General features: G+C 47.4%; 1 protein-coding gene across 1 annotated transcript; it reads right to left on the reverse strand.

Annotated features, from left to right (window-relative positions):
- Nucleotides 1-582: 582 nt before the first annotated feature.
- On the reverse strand, nt 583-19,148 carry LOC126533995 (malate dehydrogenase, cytoplasmic-like). The gene is made up of 6 exons (XM_050181215.3): nt 19,054-19,148; nt 13,018-13,193; nt 9,657-9,779; nt 7,663-7,839; nt 4,224-4,337; nt 583-1,053 (listed from the first exon to the last, which is right to left on the reverse strand). Exons 1-6 carry the CDS (start codon nt 19,112-19,114, stop codon nt 838-840), a joined length of 867 nt encoding a protein of 288 aa, XP_050037172.2. The 5' UTR covers nt 19,115-19,148; the 3' UTR covers nt 583-837.
- Nucleotides 19,149-19,596: the final 448 nt, after the last annotated feature.

Raw genomic sequence — 19,596 nt, forward strand, 5'->3', positions numbered from 1 at the left:
TTCGATCTGCTGCCAGCGGGTGAGCACTTAAACTAAATTCTTTTGAATGAGCTTTTGTAACGAAAGTGGCGCATAATCGTCGCCAACTATAGAGTTTATCGCCACTTATGAGAAAAATTGCCCGGTGATGACAACGACGCTGACAGTACACTATTACCAACGCCGCGAACGTGGTCCCGGTTTCGTATCCGATTGTAACTCCGAGGCAATTTTCATAACTCTTTTTTTTTTAATTAGGTGCTTTTTGAATTGCGTAAATACGGCAGTCATTCACTGTGGGGTGTCATTTTCGCTTGATACTTTGCCAAGGACAGGCCGAAAATTGGCGTCTTGGACGGGAGATAACGTGTCTTCGACGCATTCAGTGTTGCCCCAAGCGCTGCTAAGACCAGTCACCTGTGTGTGTGCTGACCACAATGATGTTCGAATAAGCCAATTTCTAGTCCCGGCCCACGAAAATGACCAGGTGCCAGTCGGGACCTTCGGTCGGGATCTACAATTGATGGAAAAATCGAAATAAACGAAAGTTGAATTAATGGGAATGTAGTTTAATTATATTGAATCATATAACTACGTTCGAATTCTTACTCCAGTTAAATTTTATTTGATCGAACCTTAACGAGTCGCCACAGCACAGAGGATGTATCTTGTTTTATGTTTTGTGCATACCCCACATAACAGAGTAAATTAGTCTCAAAAGAGACCATTCTCAAACCTAGAAAGCACAAGGTGACCGTATTCGAGAATGGGTCAATCGGTAACTGTCGAAATTTGAGAAGGCAGGAGGACGAAGCGGAGAGGGTGACCGTCAGAGTTCGACCGCATGCGGGGCGGCCGTCAGTCAAGCTTGCAGACGGCCAGCGCCTCACTGCGCTCGTCGACGAGGTCCCTGCCAGAGACCGCGAGCTTATCCCGGGCAAAGTCCGACATGGACAGCCCGTCCACGATGCGCCAGCTCCGCTGGGCATCGATCTGCACCGGGTAGCTGAACACCACGTCCGCCGGCGACCCGTACGAACCGTCGCTCATTACCGCCATGGACACCCACTCGCCCTGCGAAAGCGTGCGCGTCAGACTACGGAAATATCCCTCGCGGATGCAATTATCTATGCATAGTGCTAACGAAATTTTACGAGCCTTCTTTCCTCCTTTCACGTTGTCGCGTCCCCGACGGCGTCGCAACATTTGTTTGGTACTACCGCCTTGGTGTTACGCGATGTATCAGTATTATCACCATGTGACCATGTCACAATGTGTTGTGATCACCATGTCAATTTGGTGAAATCTGTTTACTCATAGTAGTAATGAATACTATGTTCTGCAGTAGCTCATAGTTTTTGTATGCGTTATTATTTGTAGTCTGTCACGATGACTTTACTTTGCACTTTATGATTTGTTGGAGCTGATAGTGACGCCTACGTTTGCACATTTACTCACCCAGTGCATACATGGCACGATGTCCCCATGAGAGTTTTTAAGCTCTGGGGCCTCCTCCTGTATAGAGGAATTGTATACCGCTTTTATTATGAAATACACTAATCCTTCCCCTTCAACACTGTAGGGAAATTTAATAATGAAATTTAACCCTTTGTGGGACACTGGGGCAGATCCGTTTGTGATGTACGTGAAAACGATTTTCAGCGGCAAAGGGGCACATTTAGATGATTTGGTTGGCCCCTTTCATATAAACATTTCAACACTTAATGTGAGAATAGTTTTAGGAGTGTACAAACGCCCGTGTACTGTGCATTTGGTGCATGTGAAGTAACCCCAGGTGGTCAAAATTAATTCGGACTCCGGAATACGCAAAACCCCAGAATTTAATTTAGTTTTAGCTTTGGGAGTGGGTATACAAAGTGGTGACAAGTGTGCCAGAGCTACAAAAATTGTTTTTACTGTTGGAACACGTCTCTTATTCGTCACATTTGCTTTCGAGAAGAAAGTTGTCGAGATGTACGATAAGTTATTTCCCTTTCCTGCATTTAGATGTGCAATCCGCAAGAAACGCACATTTTTTTGCATCTTGTGGCGACAGATAGTCCGCAGAACTCTCCCCTGGTGAATGCACCTGCAAAAAGACGCTGATGTTCGACGCATGTTCAAGAAATGTGCACTAACTTTGTGTGTGGCCTCCGCTGTGGCAATTAGTCTGTCGTGCTTTGCTACGTTTTACGAGGGAAGTCGTTACGTATAATTTTTCATCGAAAGCCTAGAAGCTCAGCGGAAAAAATGAGTCCCGCATTTCGAAACAGCCGTGTAGTGTCCGCGGGACACACATGTTGCACATCTTACAAATCAACGGCTTCTGGTATAGAAGGGAAATTAGCTGCAAACTACTTGTAAACGTGCCTCATTTACTCATACGTCACAATATGATTCAGGAGTTTAGTCTCACGGAGTATTCAAAAATAATTTTGCATTGAAACCGTAGATGACCAGTGGGCCTTATGCGTCCCATTCTTTTAAACGATAGTTTAGTGTCAGTGGGGCAAATACATCCCACTTATTTTTTTATAAACGGCTTGGTGCAGAGAAGTAAAATTGGTTGTAAACTGTTTATAAGCAACTCGTTTACTCATACCACGCATAATATTTCAAGAGTAAAGACCACGGTGCCGTGACACCGTGGTCTTTTAATTTCTTATTTGGCAAGTTTTACTTTAATGTGAAAAAAAAAACTTTGTCCGTGGCACATCCAGATCATATCGCAATATCTGTGAACCACTTAGGAGAAAAATAGGAAAGCCGCTGGACATCCAACTTAGGATATACTACCGTAGACGTCAGAAATTTCAATATTGTATCTGTACATTTCTCGGCCCACACGTGAATAGTAGTCCTCCGAAAGTGTCATTATTTCAGTTTTAATAATGTAATTGAACTACGTCTTCTCATATGGCAAAATCACAAGCAAATGCTATCTATCTGCAGCTCATGTTTACATTGTACTTCGTATATTTTCCGGCGCATTTTACTTTGGAAACAACAGTTACTTCAATACGCAATCTGGGCCTGTTGGACGTCCTCATTGAATGTGATGCTTACACACGAGCTTCAGTGCGCGCGTGCATGCATATATGCATGTGCGTACACATGTACACATATATGCATATACACATGTGCGTATACGCACATGTGTACACGCAAGGTATCTCATCTCGCTGTGTGGGCGTTCTGCCCACTGCATCTGTCACACAGCGGTCACGTGCTGCGAACGAAATACTCAATTAGAAAATATCCTGTTAATGGTCCTGACACGTACACGTGCAATGTATACAGCATGTCTCCGTGGTGTTCCTTGTGCACATGCAATGAGTGTCCGCAAGGCAAGGAAAATGCGGCCAAACCATTCAACACATCCCTGTGATATCTGCGTCCTGGCAGTGAATGGCCATAGGATATCCACTGGACGCGATTGAAGTCATTGAGTTGCCAAGTCCTCGTGGCAGCGCGATGTCATTGTCACCACACCACTGTGAGATTATGGCCCAATGAACTGTGAAACTAGCGCACTTGCATGAGTTTGCATTACATCTAGGTAACACCCAAAGGCTATGCTAGCTGAGACAAGCGAGCGCGTGTACCAATGTGAACACCTGCCAAGGCTGCTAAGCAGTTAGAACGTACATCTGTAGCACAATACTTAAGTCAACAAATACCAATACGAACCACGTTTCTCACAGTTCTATTGGTAGCTAATGAATTCGGTGTTGCCTCGCAGGTTTGCACAAGTACTTTCATTTCTACCGGGTATTTAAGGTTATATGTATACAGTACTTTTGTGTGCAGAGGACACCGATCGAAGTGGCCCAAGGCGACAGGCAGAGACAGACGCGGAGGAAGGAGCGAACTAAGCGGGAGCATTACGAAACGAAATTAAGGCCAAGTCAGCCCATGACGTAATGATGTCGCATTATTTTTGTGTCATCCAACGTGGCGCTTAGTGCATGCTACTCTGGAAAGAAGATAGCGTGCGACTGTACAACGTACTACATGCCGCTGGCTGCCTCACTCGCAAGTTGCAACGACGGCCATAAATGTATGTGTTGCAATAAACGCAACCGAAGTTACACAAGCGTATCGAGACAAAATGTGCGCAGAGCGGTTGGCTAACCACCCGAACAGGTGCCGTAAATGAGCCCTTTTTATGACGTCAGAGCATATGTAGATGACGGTAGCTGAACATTGTTTCGGTTCTGAAGCCGAAACCTGGCAACGCTAACCTCGGGGGTGCCGTGCCACCAGTCATGCACGTGGTCAGCCGCCGCCTTAGCTGCCGACATGGCGCTGGTGAGCTTGCGTGCCTCATAAACTTCTGTTCCACGCTCCTGCACCATCTGCAATGAACAAGACGAGGACGCAGTATATAAATAAGTTCAAGCCCGTAAAACTCTTTGGAATAGGTCCCATATATTTCGTGATAACTGAAAACGGCATATGCAGAAGTGCGGCTCATACAAATGGCAAGATTATATAGTGTTTTCAACTAATTTTAACCCACTCACTTCAAGGGTGTCCACCGCGACGGGTGGGCACCCTCACGACCATGTCGTCGCAGTACGCCCGCAGCCTCGAACAGGGCGACGAGATGCTCTAGGTTCATAGATCCTTTGGTGTCATTTTACATGAAGGACATAAATATTCTTTATGCTCTGTTAACATAAGTGAATCATGAATCTGAAAAACAAACCAACTTGGTATGTAAACAAGAAATATGTTTTGTTTTGAGGGCTCGGTATTGTATCTTGCCAACGATCAACCGCCGGGCAAAAGGTTGGTTAGCCCTGAAAAGGGCTGTTTGGTGGTGAGAGATGCATTTGAGTAGGTGACGGAAGAGTAGTTCCAGCACGTCTTCGTCTGTCCAAACGAAGAGGGAATAGCTTGTACACGATGCTTGACACTGCCAAAGGATGCCATCAGGCCAGTGGCTCTTCAACAGAGAGGGAATTGTTGTGCACGTTGCAATTCTTGACAACAGCAACTTCCAGCCATGAGCTGGTTGCGAGTAATCAGCAACTCATGCGAACAGTTCAACCACGATTACTCATTCCAGGTGCTGCGGAGGACTGAAGAATCGACCAACCGCCTCCCTGTCGCGGCAGAGAGGACGGCAGCGGCTCAGGAGGGCATCCTGGAGCAGGTGCCCTCCTGTGTCTCGTGTCTCCGTCAACTCTTCAAATGCATCATCTACTTCGGGTCGCTGTCTCGGCGCGACTGCAGCAGCCGCACAGGCGACACGAAAAGGCATGGCAGAGAAAGCAAACGCCATTTTCTCCAACTGTTGGGAGTGCCGAATTGGATTGAACCGGATACGAAAGATGCTAACTGTGCCAACCGCTTACGTTTTAATTCAATCCCAGCCGTCTGGTAGCCGTTCTAACCCGTTCTATCGAGTCGGACGGACTCAGCATCCGTTCCGTTGCGTTCGTCCGATAGCATACGACACGGAATGATTGACAGCAGCAAGACATCAGGGCTGACGTCACGATTGACGTCATGGCGTTCGTCACGGTTCAAATTGACCAATCGTGTGTGGCTCGGTGGAACGGACCGCCTCCGTTCTGTTTTGGAACGTGTACAAGATCGCACCACTGGCTGCGGCGGCTGCTGTGAATCGCGCCCAAGCGACACCCACGCGCTGCCTCTCGCGATTTCCACCTTAGCGAGGCAGTCGCACCACACTTCGCTCCGTTTGTAATGTGCCGCACGAGACAGATTGTCCACGCCAGCCAATATAGCGCGAAATAAAAACGCGTATAGAGCTGCGCTCAAATTTCGCATTAGGGAGTATCGCAATCGTCGGTTAATTTTCGTACTTCTTTCTTTGTCAAAATGCAGAGAACAACGTAAAAAATGGATCACACAACCCTTCTCTATACGTTGCTTTTGTTAATGTGGTTTCCTTTTAATTTCTTTCGTTATGAGGCGTGTCAACGAGGATTTGTATTGTAGAGATGAGTTCGTACATGATTTGCGAGCAGCGCTGTTTGCCTGTACACGTTCCTGTGAGTGATTTGGTTTGTTTAAATAGAACGTTTGGGTTCAAGGGGAGATCATTGCTCGTGTTAATCGTTTGTAAGTTACTAGAAAGATCCTGAACTCTGGGCACTCATACAACAAAAACCCATATTTCCCTCCGGTTTCCCTCTTTAATATTTCACCCGATTTTTACCCCTCAAATTTCAAGAGATATGGAACCCCAAAACGATGGATCATAATGTGTCTCCAGCCGTCAAGGTGGACACGGCCGATATACATCTCCCGGAAATGAAAAGCGGGAATGGTTCGCCGGAAAGCTATTATTGTAAATTATTTATGGTGCCCTGAGGCTTGACAGCATTATTTCTAGGATTTAGATATCCGCATATTAATTTCCCTTGTCCGCTTGCTAGGCAAGAGAACAAGAATTCATGATCGGCAGTCAGCCTCTGGAGTCCGTGCAGGAGCATGTTTATTCAGGTCGATTTTGCACCCCGATACTGAGAAAGAAATTTACAGAATAAACATGTGTCGCAGTGCATATACGGCAGGCATTACCAAATCCTGAGTGGGAGCTTAACACTGTGGTTGAAAAGAAAAATGTACAGTCATTGCATGCTGCCGGTGCTAACATATGGGGCAGAAACTTGGAGGTTTACAGAGAAGCTGGAGAGCAAGTTAAAGGTACACTAAAGAGAAAAATGATTTCTTCTGCCCCCCCCCCCCCCCCAAATCAGTAAATTACTTTTCTACGACACCAAAAACACCACTCTTACCACGATAAGACGCTTGGTAAACCAGAAAAAGCGCAAGAACGAAAGTCGGGTGGCGACGGCTTCTTGAAGCTCCCACTACTGCTTGCTGTGACGTCATTGATATTGAGGACATCTCCTAGGGCCTACTTAAGTATATAGCGGTACAGATTGACTACATTGTGTTCCAAAGGAACCAAATATTAAACATGGTAAGTTTCGGGAACCTATCCTCAGCCAACGCGTCCCAAATGTGAAAACATACTTTGGGATCCCTGACGTCAGTGTGACGTACCGGCGTCGGGGTTTCGGCGCGAAATTCAAATACTGATATTTCGACCTTCATTTTCTCATCTAATAATCAAACTATTATTTTGAAATGACGGCCTGCAGAGTTCTCAAACAGTGTTCTATTAGCCTAAACTGATTTATTGTTTAGCTTTAGTGTCCCTTTAAGGACCACGAAAAGATCGATGGAACAAAAAGTGTTAGGCGTAACTTTAAGAGACGGGAAGAGAGCGTTGTGGATCAGAGAGCAAACGGCATAGCCGGTATTCAAGTTGATATCATGAGAAAAATATTGAGCTGTGCAGGCCATCTGATGCATAGAGCCGATAACCGCTGGACCATTAGAGTTACAGAATGGGTTCCAAGGAACGGAAAGCGTGCCGTCAAGGACGACAGAAAATTAGGTGGGGTGATGAAATTAGGCAATTTGCAGGCGCGCAGGTTAAAATCAGCTAGCGCAAGACAGAGGCGATTAGAGACCGCTGTTAGGGGTATTTGTCCTGCAGTAGACATAAAAATAGGCTGATGATGGTGATAATGATGATATTCATTTACCAATAAAAAAAGAAAAGTAAAATTAAAAGGAATAAAAAGTTGAAAATCTGGCGCGAGTACTCGTCAGTTAATAAAGAGAGCGACGTACGGTGAGGAATTCGCCCCGGAAATAGGCTTCGTCTTTTATGGCATCGGTGACCTTGACGCGCTGACCGTTTAAGGTGACCGACGCGTGGCTAGCGTCCGGGAACTGGGTGGAGGAGTGGTTGCCCCAGATGATCACGTTGCGCACGTCCCTAACCGTCACGTTCAGCTTCTGCGCAATCTGCGGTAGCGTCGAAGAGGCAGGGTTGTACTGCTCGAAAGATCCCCTCGCAGGGTTTATGCACTGAAAACAGGCAAGCGCGACGCGCAGATCACCGCGCAGACGATCTCGACTACAAACTGTCGAACCGCGGCACAGCTAGAAGAGAGCTCGAGTGGACAGCCCGCGCGTCCTTCCGGTCGATGTCCGCTTTCTGCATGCAAAACGCCACCGGAAATGCCTTGTGCAGCACAAAGGAGAATAGAGAAAACATTAGACGGGGCACGTGATGTGAAAAAACGTGACGCGGTTCTTCGGCTCCGGTATGGCGAAAGGTAGAGAAGAAACGCCGCTTAGGGACGCTAATGCAGACAAAGGGAGAGAGTGTCTGTGTTGGCAGTGAAGCTCGTCTTTTGGTAGCATGGGGACGCGACATTCGAATATATATTTTTTAATGTACTCTAAAAACAAAGGAATTAGGAAAAATTCTTGCGCTAACGCGCTTCATAGACAGCGCTTTAGAATTTTAGACACTGCAAGTGTATGACCAAATTCCTGTCGTGCGTGAAGAGAACCGCAAAGGCAGGGATAAGATCTAACACATAGGGGCAAAGGTCTTATATGCGTTTCATAGTGGCGGATGTGCTTTAGTAAGCTTCGATTTAGTAAGCAGTACATCTGTGTAGCGCGGTGAAGCCTAGTTAATGTATTGCAGTGAAGGGAAGTGAGAATTTGCGCATGTACTAAGCCTAAACAACGTGCATTTATTTAATGCACATTGGCAGCATCTCCAGGACACCAAGGGAACAACAGGAACGTCAAACCTCGAACCCGGAGTGGTACGAGGGCATGGGAAGAATGAACCCACGGACCGCCCTGGCTCCAGTTTTGGGTGCCCCCGCTACCCTTTGGGTGTCCTGGCGATTCGGCGCCGCCCGCTTCACTACAATCTCAAGTGCTCTACTGGAGCACTCGTTTCGCGGTATTGTTTTTAAAGCGAGAGCTTTACTGGCCGCGAACTTGCGATTTCGCCGTGGCGGTGCTCCGAGGAGGCATATGACGTCACAACGCACGCCTCGCCGCGGATATTTCTGTCTCTCTCTCTCTCGTTCCCTAGTCACTACTGCGCATGTGCCGAGTAGCACCGAGCCACAGGTGTTCCGCCGCTGCGCAGCGCCGTGCCTTTCCGCTTCCACCGTTTGGCATGACGTCACACCGCGTTCCTCGTCGTTGCGCTCGCCTCCACTCGCTTCGCCAGCTGCGTCGCATGTCTGATAACATGTTGGAGGATTGAAAAGGAGAGCTCGCGTGCGCCACAACCACAGTTGAGGCGGCAGTATGGACGGCGACAATTCTGATAAGCAGGAGGAGGCCTGGAATCGACATCGGAATGAGATGAAGAGGAAACGAATCGCCCAGGAAACAGACGAACAGCGCGCCGAACGACTGGCTAAACGCCGCAACATAGCTAGACAACCAGACTAATCTGAACTTGCAATCGATATTAACCAAGCCTAGCCGTGCTCGACGGCTAGGCTTGGTTAATATAATATAAGACGTATATCCTGGCATAGCCGAGCTAAGCCACTGCCATTTTATTTTCGCATGCTAAATGATCTCACCGCAATGCAGACATGTATTGCACGTGTAATGTATACTCTAATAATATATGTAATACAGATACGTATTGGACATGTATCGAACATATGTGCTAAGCGCACCCGCCATTATGGAATGCACATCAGGCACTTGCCTGCGCAAGAACATGTCGTTGCGCTTTCGTAAAGCAGGAATAAAATGGCAGCACTAAACACGAGAGCAAACGTGATACTGCGTGCCTGCATCTTGGCCCTGTTGTGGTCGAGGCGCGTCAAGGCCGAGAAGTTCTCCTTAGGGATAGAGGGCGCGTACTTGGAGCAGACCAGAGCAATCGTGTTGGCCGGGTTGCACACCACAAGTACCTGCGGGTCACATGCGGAGAGGAAAAAAAAATTGTTAACCAGATTCACCGCCGTTACGAGCATATAAATAATTCGCATAAAGTGGAGAACGAAAAAGTCAACGGCGAATTAGAAGGCAAATAGCGCGTACGAATAATTCTGGACGTCGCTCTCAAAAGACGCGCCCAGTGATACAGCGAACAAGTCACAACATTGCTACCGCGATAAAAACAACGGCAGGAGTCACCGGTGGCAAACAACGCCGCGGTAAAGAATGCGACTAAGCAGGACGCGTGTTACTTAGCCCTCTCGCTCATAGTTGGACGTTGCTCTGGTAGTACGCGTTGAGAGCAAGCAACCAAACGACCAGTACGGCTCTTACAGCTTTATAGGACCACTCACAACGAAACATTTGCTTTTAACATTTGTGCTTTAATGAGCTGATGGTAGCGGTAATAAATAATGAATGCATCGTCAATTATGATCAATTTTAACATCCCGTCAAAAACGCTTGCGCCGAGAATCATGAGATACGAAAACCGAACAGCGGCGGTCGAAGTTCACCGGACACGTGATCTCGCGGGCTCTGAAACCGGTGACGCCGAGGAGTGCGCTTGTCATCGGCGTCAGAATCGTGGTCGCTGCCTTCGTTAGGTGAGGCCGACGATGTTGCGCGAGTCGAAATCGCTGCCGCACTGGATGTAGCGAACCGTGTTCGGTTCGGCTCTTGCAGAACAGCGGGTCGGAAATCGACAGCACTGCCAAAAAATTATGGGGGGGAGGGGGGACGGACAGGAGCGATGAAGTTGCAAACGTGTGCATTGCCCGCCGCAATGTGAAGCGTGTGCTGAGGAAGCAACAGCAAAATGGAGCTGGCAAATTCGGATGCTTTCCCTAGGTGCCCAATTATTCCGACCGCTGTTGAAAGTGAAGTTGACCAACTGTTGTCGGTGTCCCGCGTGGGGAAACAAATGATGGCTGCCGCGGTGCCTTAATCTCTTTGGTCTACGCTGCAGAAACTGCAGGCTGCACCCTGCATCGCCTCCCGGTAACGTCGGCACCATCTGACTACGGCTACATCGGGTGCGATTTTCCATGTCGCCCTTCGTACGACGCGCGTGCGACGATTCGGCCCCGGGGCACGTGGGACGGGTACGCAAGAGAGCGGCGCTCGGGCTCTGGCCAGATCCGGCGTCGCTGCACGCACGTACGCTCGGGAAATTTGGTGTCGTCGTCACGAACTACAAAGTAAGGCGTTCTTGCACGACATTCATTCGATTTACGCTGTCAATGAAAGCCCGTCACCGCGAGCGACAAACAGTTCTCAACAGGGCGCAGCGTCCACTTACGTACACGGCTCGGATGACAGCAGCCGACGGCGCTTGCGACCGGATCAGTTACAGGCATGTGTAACGGTACAACGTAGATAAACAAGTCTCAAGAAAGAGAAAAAAAATTATGCTAAACTGGAAAGCATGTATAACATACCTGATTAGCTCAAGCAGGCCAGATGAATATTTGTCACCTCTCCACTCCAAAGGGGACGTCAATAAATGGCCACCACCATCGCCACCATCAATCACATTGAAGCATTTACAGTATCATTCCGAGATATAATACTCATAACAACTCATTAAAGCATCAAAGCTAAAAAGAAATTGCTGTCAGTGGTTTTTAAAGAGAGACGCCTCCTGAGGTCACCTTGCGGTAGTTCTGGGAAGCAGGCTCGGGAAAGGCAGCGTCGCTCGCCGCCTTTCACTGGAGGAACAGATTTGCTTTGCAGTGGAGAATTATTGCCGTGAATGCTGTAGCAATACTTATTTACATTGGCAGCGACAGGAAAACAGTTGTCTGTTCTGAGGTCAGGTGCAAGCAGACTTTGTAGATTTCTGGGGCAATGTTAGCGTTAACCTCGGTGCACAGGTCAACGTCAGAAGAGTAACTCTGATTGACGTCTGTACATCAATGCCGACAGTTTGTTTATTCGCAAAGAGGAGATAAAGCAATTAACCCTGAATTCGTATCCGCGTGTCCAAATCACATGTGGTTGTTTGTTTGTTCTCTTTGCTACACTGCATGGCGATAAAGTATTCCGAGCTAATTCCCGCAGCATCTATGCCCGATTAATGGTATGGTATGTTAAAGCTTTATTCTGGTCCTTCGGAACAATCAATGTAGATTAAAATCCAATCAATGTAGCGACACACCCTATTGCCAAATTATTCACTTCTGTAGACTTCTTCAATTTTATGTTACCGACCATCTTCTTCACTGCTCTCTAGCTGAACCCTCCTCGCTCCATGCACACTCTGGTCGCCTTCTGTTCACCTCACTTCTCTCTCCACAGTCGGCTGCTTTCGATGCCGACTTTCGTACCGAAGTTGTCTGTTCGGACACCAGTGGCACACACCAGCGACCCATGTTGGCGTCGAAGATGTTCACTGAAAAAGCGGCACCTACCCCGTGGTCCTACCCCAAAGAACAGGACTCAATGACTCAAGTTGACCTGGAGGGAAAATGGTCAGGCGCCGGCACAGACAACGGAAGTCGCGTGACGTATACTAATGCTAATCGCATTAAAATTGCCGCCTGGTTTGAAGAAAAAAGATGCAAGAAATATTTTCCTGCCGTTTCCTGGACATTCACTTATTGAATATGTGGAGCGTGCGGTCCTCTGACAAAAACAACAAGAGAGAGAGAGAGAGAGACAAAGAGAGAGAGAGAGAGAGAGAAGTTTGGCTCCGTATGGCTTCCTACCTTTTCGGGCTTTATTCGCAATATGGCTGCCAAATAATCTCAATACGCCAGAGCTCTCTCGAACTTATACAGCTCGCATCAAGTTCTAACTGGCCGTGGTGGCTTAGCGGATATGTGGTGTTACGCCGATAATCACGATGCCACAGGATGAAACCTCGGCCGCGGCTCTCGCGTTTCGATAGGGGCGAAATGCAAACAAGCCCGTGACCCGTGTGTTGGCTGTACGTTAAGCAACCCTAAGTGGTCTAAATTAATTCGGAGTCCCGTTACTGCGACGTGCCTCATAATCATGTCGTGGTTTCGCAAAAAAGGAAACGCATAATTTTGTTCACCCACTTCTGCCGGCGGAATAAATTTACTTAGTATATGCCGACTTTAACGCCGTTTTTACAAATGGTGCCGACGCCATATACACATCGCAATCACCCTCACGACTCGGATGACGGTGGCCATAAACTGCACAGGCACATAAAAAGCGCATGCTGCCAGAAAGACTGCCCACCTTAACGGACTTCTTGGCGTACTGGTCGAGGGCGCGCCCTTGGCTTTTGTACATCTTGGTGTTGGCGACCAGCAGATTCCTGCGCACCATCCTATCCTTGATGGGCACCGAAGCGACCAGGAAGGCTGCGTCGATGCCGGAGAATGCCGTCTTCTCGTCGTCCGTGGCCACAACATCTGCATTGGGAAAAGTGAGAGGTGGTTGAAAGGTCTGTGACACAAATAAAAAAAAATTATACCGATCCCACCCAGAGTGACTCACTGTGGGAATCGATGTAGGCGGTTTCCTGCGCTATTTTCTGATTGATGCTAATTAGCGGTGATGCTGACGGCGAATGTTTAATTTCCTAAGCATTTAGTCCGACACGAGAGCGGTGAGTTGATGTTAAACATTATACCTTGCGTGCACGGCTGCTGTTTTTCTGCGTAGTGCACACAGAACATACAGGGAGAGGCGTTTGCTTGAAGCGTTGTAGTGCGCCATGTTTCATAACCTCTGAGAGGGTTGAGCATTGTTATTGCCTCACATGGCACATCGCATCATGGCGGGAGTATTAAACTTTAATTGAATTATGGGGCTGTACGAGCCAAAACCACATTAAGATTATGAGGCATGCCGTTGTGGTGGACTCCGGGGTAATTTTCAAACCGTGGTGTTCTTTACCGTGCCCCTAAATCTAAGGGCGCGAGTATCTTTTATTTCACCCCCGTCGTAATGCGACTGCCGCGGTCAGGATCAAGCCCGCGATCTCGAGCAATGCCATAGCCTCAAAGCTACCGCGCGGGCACAGGAGTGTTGATCTGACGTGCGACCGCTTCCGTCGTTTCGCCTAGACCCTGCAGTGCTCTTTAATTAATGCAGCTCATGTTCTGCACGCCCTGCGTAAGTTGTCCACTTGACATATTTGCATGGTATTTATTGTTCAAAAATAGCAGAGACATACCGCACCCTACCTTGAACTTAAGTTTATCCAGTTCTACGCAACCGCTGTCGTGTCTATAGTAGTAGAGTTTCCTTGCCTTTTCACGTCGCCTTTTCCCTATCTGCGCCCCTCCCCCCACCCCTTGTATGGGAACTGCGAGCGAAGAGTGGCAAGGCTGTTATTTACCCGTTTCGCGATTGTGTCATACTCGGCCCATGGCCTGACACTGCAACTTCAACGCGTGCAACTAAAGTGTTGTTGAAGTTTCTGCAGGACACCAAGCTCGACGAGCGGCTCTAGCAAGGCAACTGTCTCATATACATAAGCACTCACCACTTCTCTTATCATTGCCCATCCCAGTACTTTCACTCCCCTTTCCTCTTCCCAAGCGCAAAGTAGCAGACTAGAGCGCACTAGCTCAGGTCGACCTCTCTCTTTCCTGTCAATAAATTTTATTCTAGTGTCAGTTCGACCAATTATCTGCCTCCTCTCCCCCCTCCTTTCTACAGTTCTATCTAGGTCCCCTCTGGACTTGCACGTTAATAAAGAGGTAAGCGCCGCAGTTACTCCTATGCTTTTGAAGGGAGAGAGGGGGTTACGGATAATTACAGCTATCAAGAGGCTAATGTGGGGGGGGGGGGGGCTGGGGAGTCCCAGAGGGCATCATGAATGTTCCACGCGGTGCAAGGTCCAAATGAGTTTCTCGCGTCTCCTTTCCTCTCTGCCGTGCTCCTCTTATGTGTACACACGCTGTGAACCACGCCTGACAAAGCGTGCAAGATAGCAGCAGCAGCGGCGGCGGCGGCCGCGGTGGAAAAGTCGAAGAGGCAAAGAAAGCTTCGCTATAAGAACAATAGAGGGAGATTGAAATGCCAGGATTCCATAGGATAAAGCTGACGATATACCCTTTAACAGCATAAATGTTTCATGTATTATGTTTGACGACGTCCCGCCAAACCGAAGTATAACCAAAGTGCAATCACCGCTGGAATACATTCGAGTGACTTACGAAGAAAACCACCGAATAAAAAAAGTTCATCTTCTTGCCTCAGACAGCGTCGCCTCGTTTTCTTTTTCTCAATTATTTATTTATAGATGTCTCGTGAACCACATGAATACTGAGCCTTCACAACTGCTAAATAATTTCCGTGCGACACGCTTATTGGTATTTTATGTACTTAGCGAAAAGAAGTCATGAACGCGTAATAGCGAAGTACATAGCTATGGTGCGTCAGATGTTTTGTGCGCGTTCTGACGTCCAAGGGTTAGCGTTGCAGCATCCGTAGAGTTTAGAACATGTGCGGGCACACACACACGCAGGCACACGTATGCACTCATATATTCACGCAGGCGCAACACACACATGCGAACACATATATTTCATTTCCAGTTGTTTCATATCTCCTTTCGATGACAAGGTTATGGCGAATACTCGCTTGTTTTTGGAAATATTTATCAAATGTTTTAAATAGTTATCAGTTGTAATGTTAATAACGATGTGGGAACAAACATCGTCCGTGTCAATGCACACTCTACAGAAATAGGTTTTAGTCGCTGCCTGATTTCGAAAAAAAAATATTTCGTACAATTCCACAAATTTCGCCACACGGAACCCGTGGCTGTGTTCCCTGCACAATACGATTTCTTTAGAGGTGAACCGTAAAGAATTACATAACCAACCAAAGAAAATTTATTACTCTGTGTTAGCTATCCTGCGAAGCCATGGAGTAAGCCGTCACGCGTTTATTATTATTATTTCCCTGTTTCAGCATGGGTTCTTGTGGCTTACAAGACACGCAGAGGCGTAGGGCTCTGGAATAATTTTTACACCCTGGGCGTTCTGCAACGCGCACTGAAACCTCAGGAGACGGGCATTTTTTTTATTGGGCCCCCAATAACGTGCGCCCACCGCGGCAGGGGATCGAACCCACGACATCGTGTCAAGCAGCAGAACGGCACAGCTAGGGCCTCACCAGAGTACGTGTTCAATATGTGAAATGCGAGACGCGATGGCGATCTCTAGAGGAGCATGCCAGTCACGACGCAGTCATTCCGGGTGTCCTGTGCGACGCATAAATAGAGCGTACCCGAAGTCCTTGGGTAAGATTTAAAACAGTTGGGTCTAGAATGCGTGTGCGCAGAACGCTATGAATACATGTGCCAGTCACGTGCGCGCGTTAACTTTTGGATTTAGCGTTGCGAGCTTTTCGTGGCTCGTGCAGCTATGGAAACAACATGGCGCGTCCAGGCCGCCCGCTTACGTCGAAATTCGCCCTTGTTAGTTGCTGTTCGTCGTGATAGCAAAACATAATGAGTAAAATGACCTTTCGCGTAGTCTCAACTCTCTTTGAAGGCAATGTGTTAGCGATGTTTGCCTTCATTATTGAGACCAGCCGTCTGTGCTGACGTATGACGCCCCCGCTGCTGTTAAAGTGCCTTCATTTCTGTATACCAGATGGCGCCACATCAGGAACGATCGCGGGAAAGAATACAGTCCTTGTGACAGCTTACTTATGGAGGGTAATTAATGACATAGACAAGAGGACGAACAGCTAACACATTGTCTTCATGAAGACATCGAGGAGTTCAGGATTAAGACAGGAATCACACTTCTAGGCGGTTTGAACGGGAACATACAAGGCATGGATGGATAGGCGGACTATAACGGGAAACTATTTTTCGACCGGAGTGGGAGCAGCACAATCTCGTAATATTGATTCGGGAACCTAAGTGTGGAGGAAAGAGGTAGGAGTCCGTAAACAAGCAGTCAACTGTCGATTACATTCTGATGTCGGAAGCAATATGCAGCAAGTGGCCTAATAGGCGAATAGTTGACGAAGTAACGAGAAGTAGTAATTGCGAGGAACATATAAGTTCGTACTTTGAATATAAAAAAAAGGGAACAAAAGGGAGAAGCGTTGAAAGAAAGAATGAAATTAAACTTCGATGACAAGCATCAGCAGGCAATGTAAACACGCACGCGCACACGCGAAAAGACTGGCACTACAGTGAAGTGGAGTACATAAGTAATAGTGACAAATATTTGGTGGAAAGGAAAAAGAAAACCACGTAGCTGGTGGAATTAGGAGATCAGGCAGGCAAGATAATAGCGGCGCAAAGCATCCAGATGGCAGAGACATGCGGAAAAGACAGAGCACTCCTAGGAGGACATAGACATAAAATGGCAGCTACATCGACATAGGGGATGGGAAACCCAGAATCTGGTTCAGCAGAAGACCGAAGACGAAAATAATCGCTGACTTTAAGGAGTACCTGAGAAAACCAAAAGACTCCTAGAATATTATGGAACAACGTGAAATATTTTCTGCAGAAAAAAAGTGAGATTACACAGCGTTGTATACAAAATGAGGAGGGGAGAAGAAGTTGGGGGAGAAGACCCAATGAATTAAATACGCTACTGGAAACATCGCTGAGAAATTCAATAGCAGTGAAGATGCAGACGAGGGCAGACAGAGAAGGGAGGCTGTTACAGATAAAGAATTGGTTCTGAACAATGTCGGCTGGAAAAGGTGGAAGAAAAAATACGAAGCTCTACAGCAGCCGGACCGGATGGAACACCGGCGAGGCTAATCGATAAACTTGGGGCAGAAAGCAAAGGCGCAGTACAAAAATAACTCGAAAAAAAATCATAGAGGAGAAGCAATTCCCAGATAGCTGGTGATATATTAGGATGAACCTAATCTATAAAGAAGAAATGAGATAGAACAAATGCAAAATCATAGAGACCGATAACGATATCGTGAGTAGTATACAGGCGAACAATGGAAGCCAGAAAACTGAAATTTCAAGCGTGGTCAGAACAGAATGACATTATGGGAAAACTACAAAGTGGCTTTAGAATAGGCATGCGCATAGATGATAAGCTATATGTTATCACAGTTTGTAGAAATAGCTTAGAGCAGAAAACCATACTTTATACATGGTGTACGTTCCTGGATATTAGTGGTTCATACGACAACGTAAGCACAGGACAAACGCGGAACATTCTTGGGCTTGCATGTTTGGGTGAAGGCCACATAGCGCTAGGAAATTTATGCGAACAACAAAATATAGATGGCATGGGAAAGGTTGAGTAGCGACGAGGAGATGGCATTCAAAAAAGACTTGAGCTGGGGTTCAGCGAAATGAACGTGTACCTAATGCCCATAACGATCTTGTACATACGGGGCGTGCTAGGTGGTCGAGACAAGGGCCCAAACGCTGCACCCACATCCCAAAAAAGCACTGAAAAGCTTGCCAGAAGATTTATTAGCCATCTGTGTGTTTGTACTGTGAGTGGTGACGTGACGGCGGCTGCGTGCGATGTCACACGATATGCCGCGACAGTAGTCTCATTGCACTCTTCGTATGCTTCACCGCAATACATTACCTGTGCTTGACCGTGCAACAGTGGTGCATTGTGGCAAGTTTGACTGTAGGAAACTAGCAGTATGCCAGTTTCCTACAGCCGTAGCCGCCGCCATAGCCTTCGCAGTGCCAGGCTTCGAACAAGGAGTGGGAGCATCATAGGCGACCTTTGATTGCCAATAACTCTGCTGCTACTGAACGCACTGAAGTACATTTTGCAGCAAAACATTTGTGACATAGCCTATTCTAACTTCGAGCGGATTTCTCGACTTAGATAAAGAGTGGTTAAGGGCCCCTTTAATGTGTCTGCGGTGGGGAACAGTAGTATCTGACTGGTGTCGTCCTTTTGAAAAGCGGGCAACATAAAGGCTGTATTTTAGGTGAATCAATTTCGTTTAGGATGATTTGTTAAAGCGAACCACGGGTCGTAAAGGCTGATAGGTTTAGCAGAAAGGGTGCAAAATTGACGAGCGAGGCGGCATCCGCCACCATCCCCATTTCAAAGGGAACGCCTATGATATCCATCCATCCATTGGCCATCCGTTTGCCACGCGGAACGCTCTAGCGGGGCCGTAGCCGTTTTGCCTGTTACATTAGGCTGTTTATGGCATTCACGGATGCTGCACTGTAGTTCGTGTGCGCCCACCATGACAGAAAGGTATACTGTGAAGGTGTACTCACATGCAAGCACACTGCGTGACTTGCATGTGAGTGCACCTTTACTCCCTCGAAGGAACCAGACTCACCCTTGAGCAGAGGGAAAGCACAGTCGTGGAGCTCCATGACGACGCCGTTGAGGGCATTCATCCCCTTGGGGACGTCCAGCAGGTGCAAGATCACTGGCTGGAAGTACCGCGCCTCTTATTAACCATTCAAAATAAATTTAAATTCTGGCGTTTTACGTGCAAACACAGCAATCTGATTATGAAGCACGCCGCAGCGGGGAGTTTCAGAATAAATGTGACCGCCTGGAGTTGTTGGACGCGCACCTAAATCTAAGTGCACGAGCATTTTTTTTTTTGCATATTGCCACCATCTAAACGCTGCCGGGATTGAATGCGCGACCTCGAGCTGAACAGTTCAATGCCATAGGTATACGGCCACCGCGGTCGCTCACTTAATATTAAAAAATTCAAAAAAAAAGAAAACTACGACAGGTTTGTTAGTTTAACGACATTTCAAATAAACACGCGCATCGCGTACAGAATACTCCGACCTTCGTCTGTGGCGAACTTGTATGTGCTACGTAGCGCGGGAAAGCTACAAATAAAACAAAAGGAAGGAAATAA

Source organism: Dermacentor andersoni, chromosome 7, assembly GCF_023375885.2.
Source record: "Dermacentor andersoni chromosome 7, qqDerAnde1_hic_scaffold, whole genome shotgun sequence".
NCBI lineage: Eukaryota > Metazoa > Arthropoda > Arachnida > Ixodida > Ixodidae > Dermacentor > Dermacentor andersoni.

Bases quoted from the DNA above. Each gene is read 5' to 3' on its own strand.
- LOC126533995 (XM_050181215.3), bottom strand. From the start codon at position 19,114: ATGAATGCCCTCAACGGCGTCGTCATGGAGCTCCACGACTGTGCTTTC. The intron at 13,194-19,053 runs GTGAGTCTGGTT...TTCCCAATGCAG, and splicing joins TGCTTTCCCTCTGCTCAAGG to ATGTTGTGGCCACGGACGAC. The intron at 9,780-13,017 runs GTGGGCAGTCTT...TGTGACCCGCAG, and splicing joins ACGCCAAGAAGTCCGTTAAG to GTACTTGTGGTGTGCAACCC.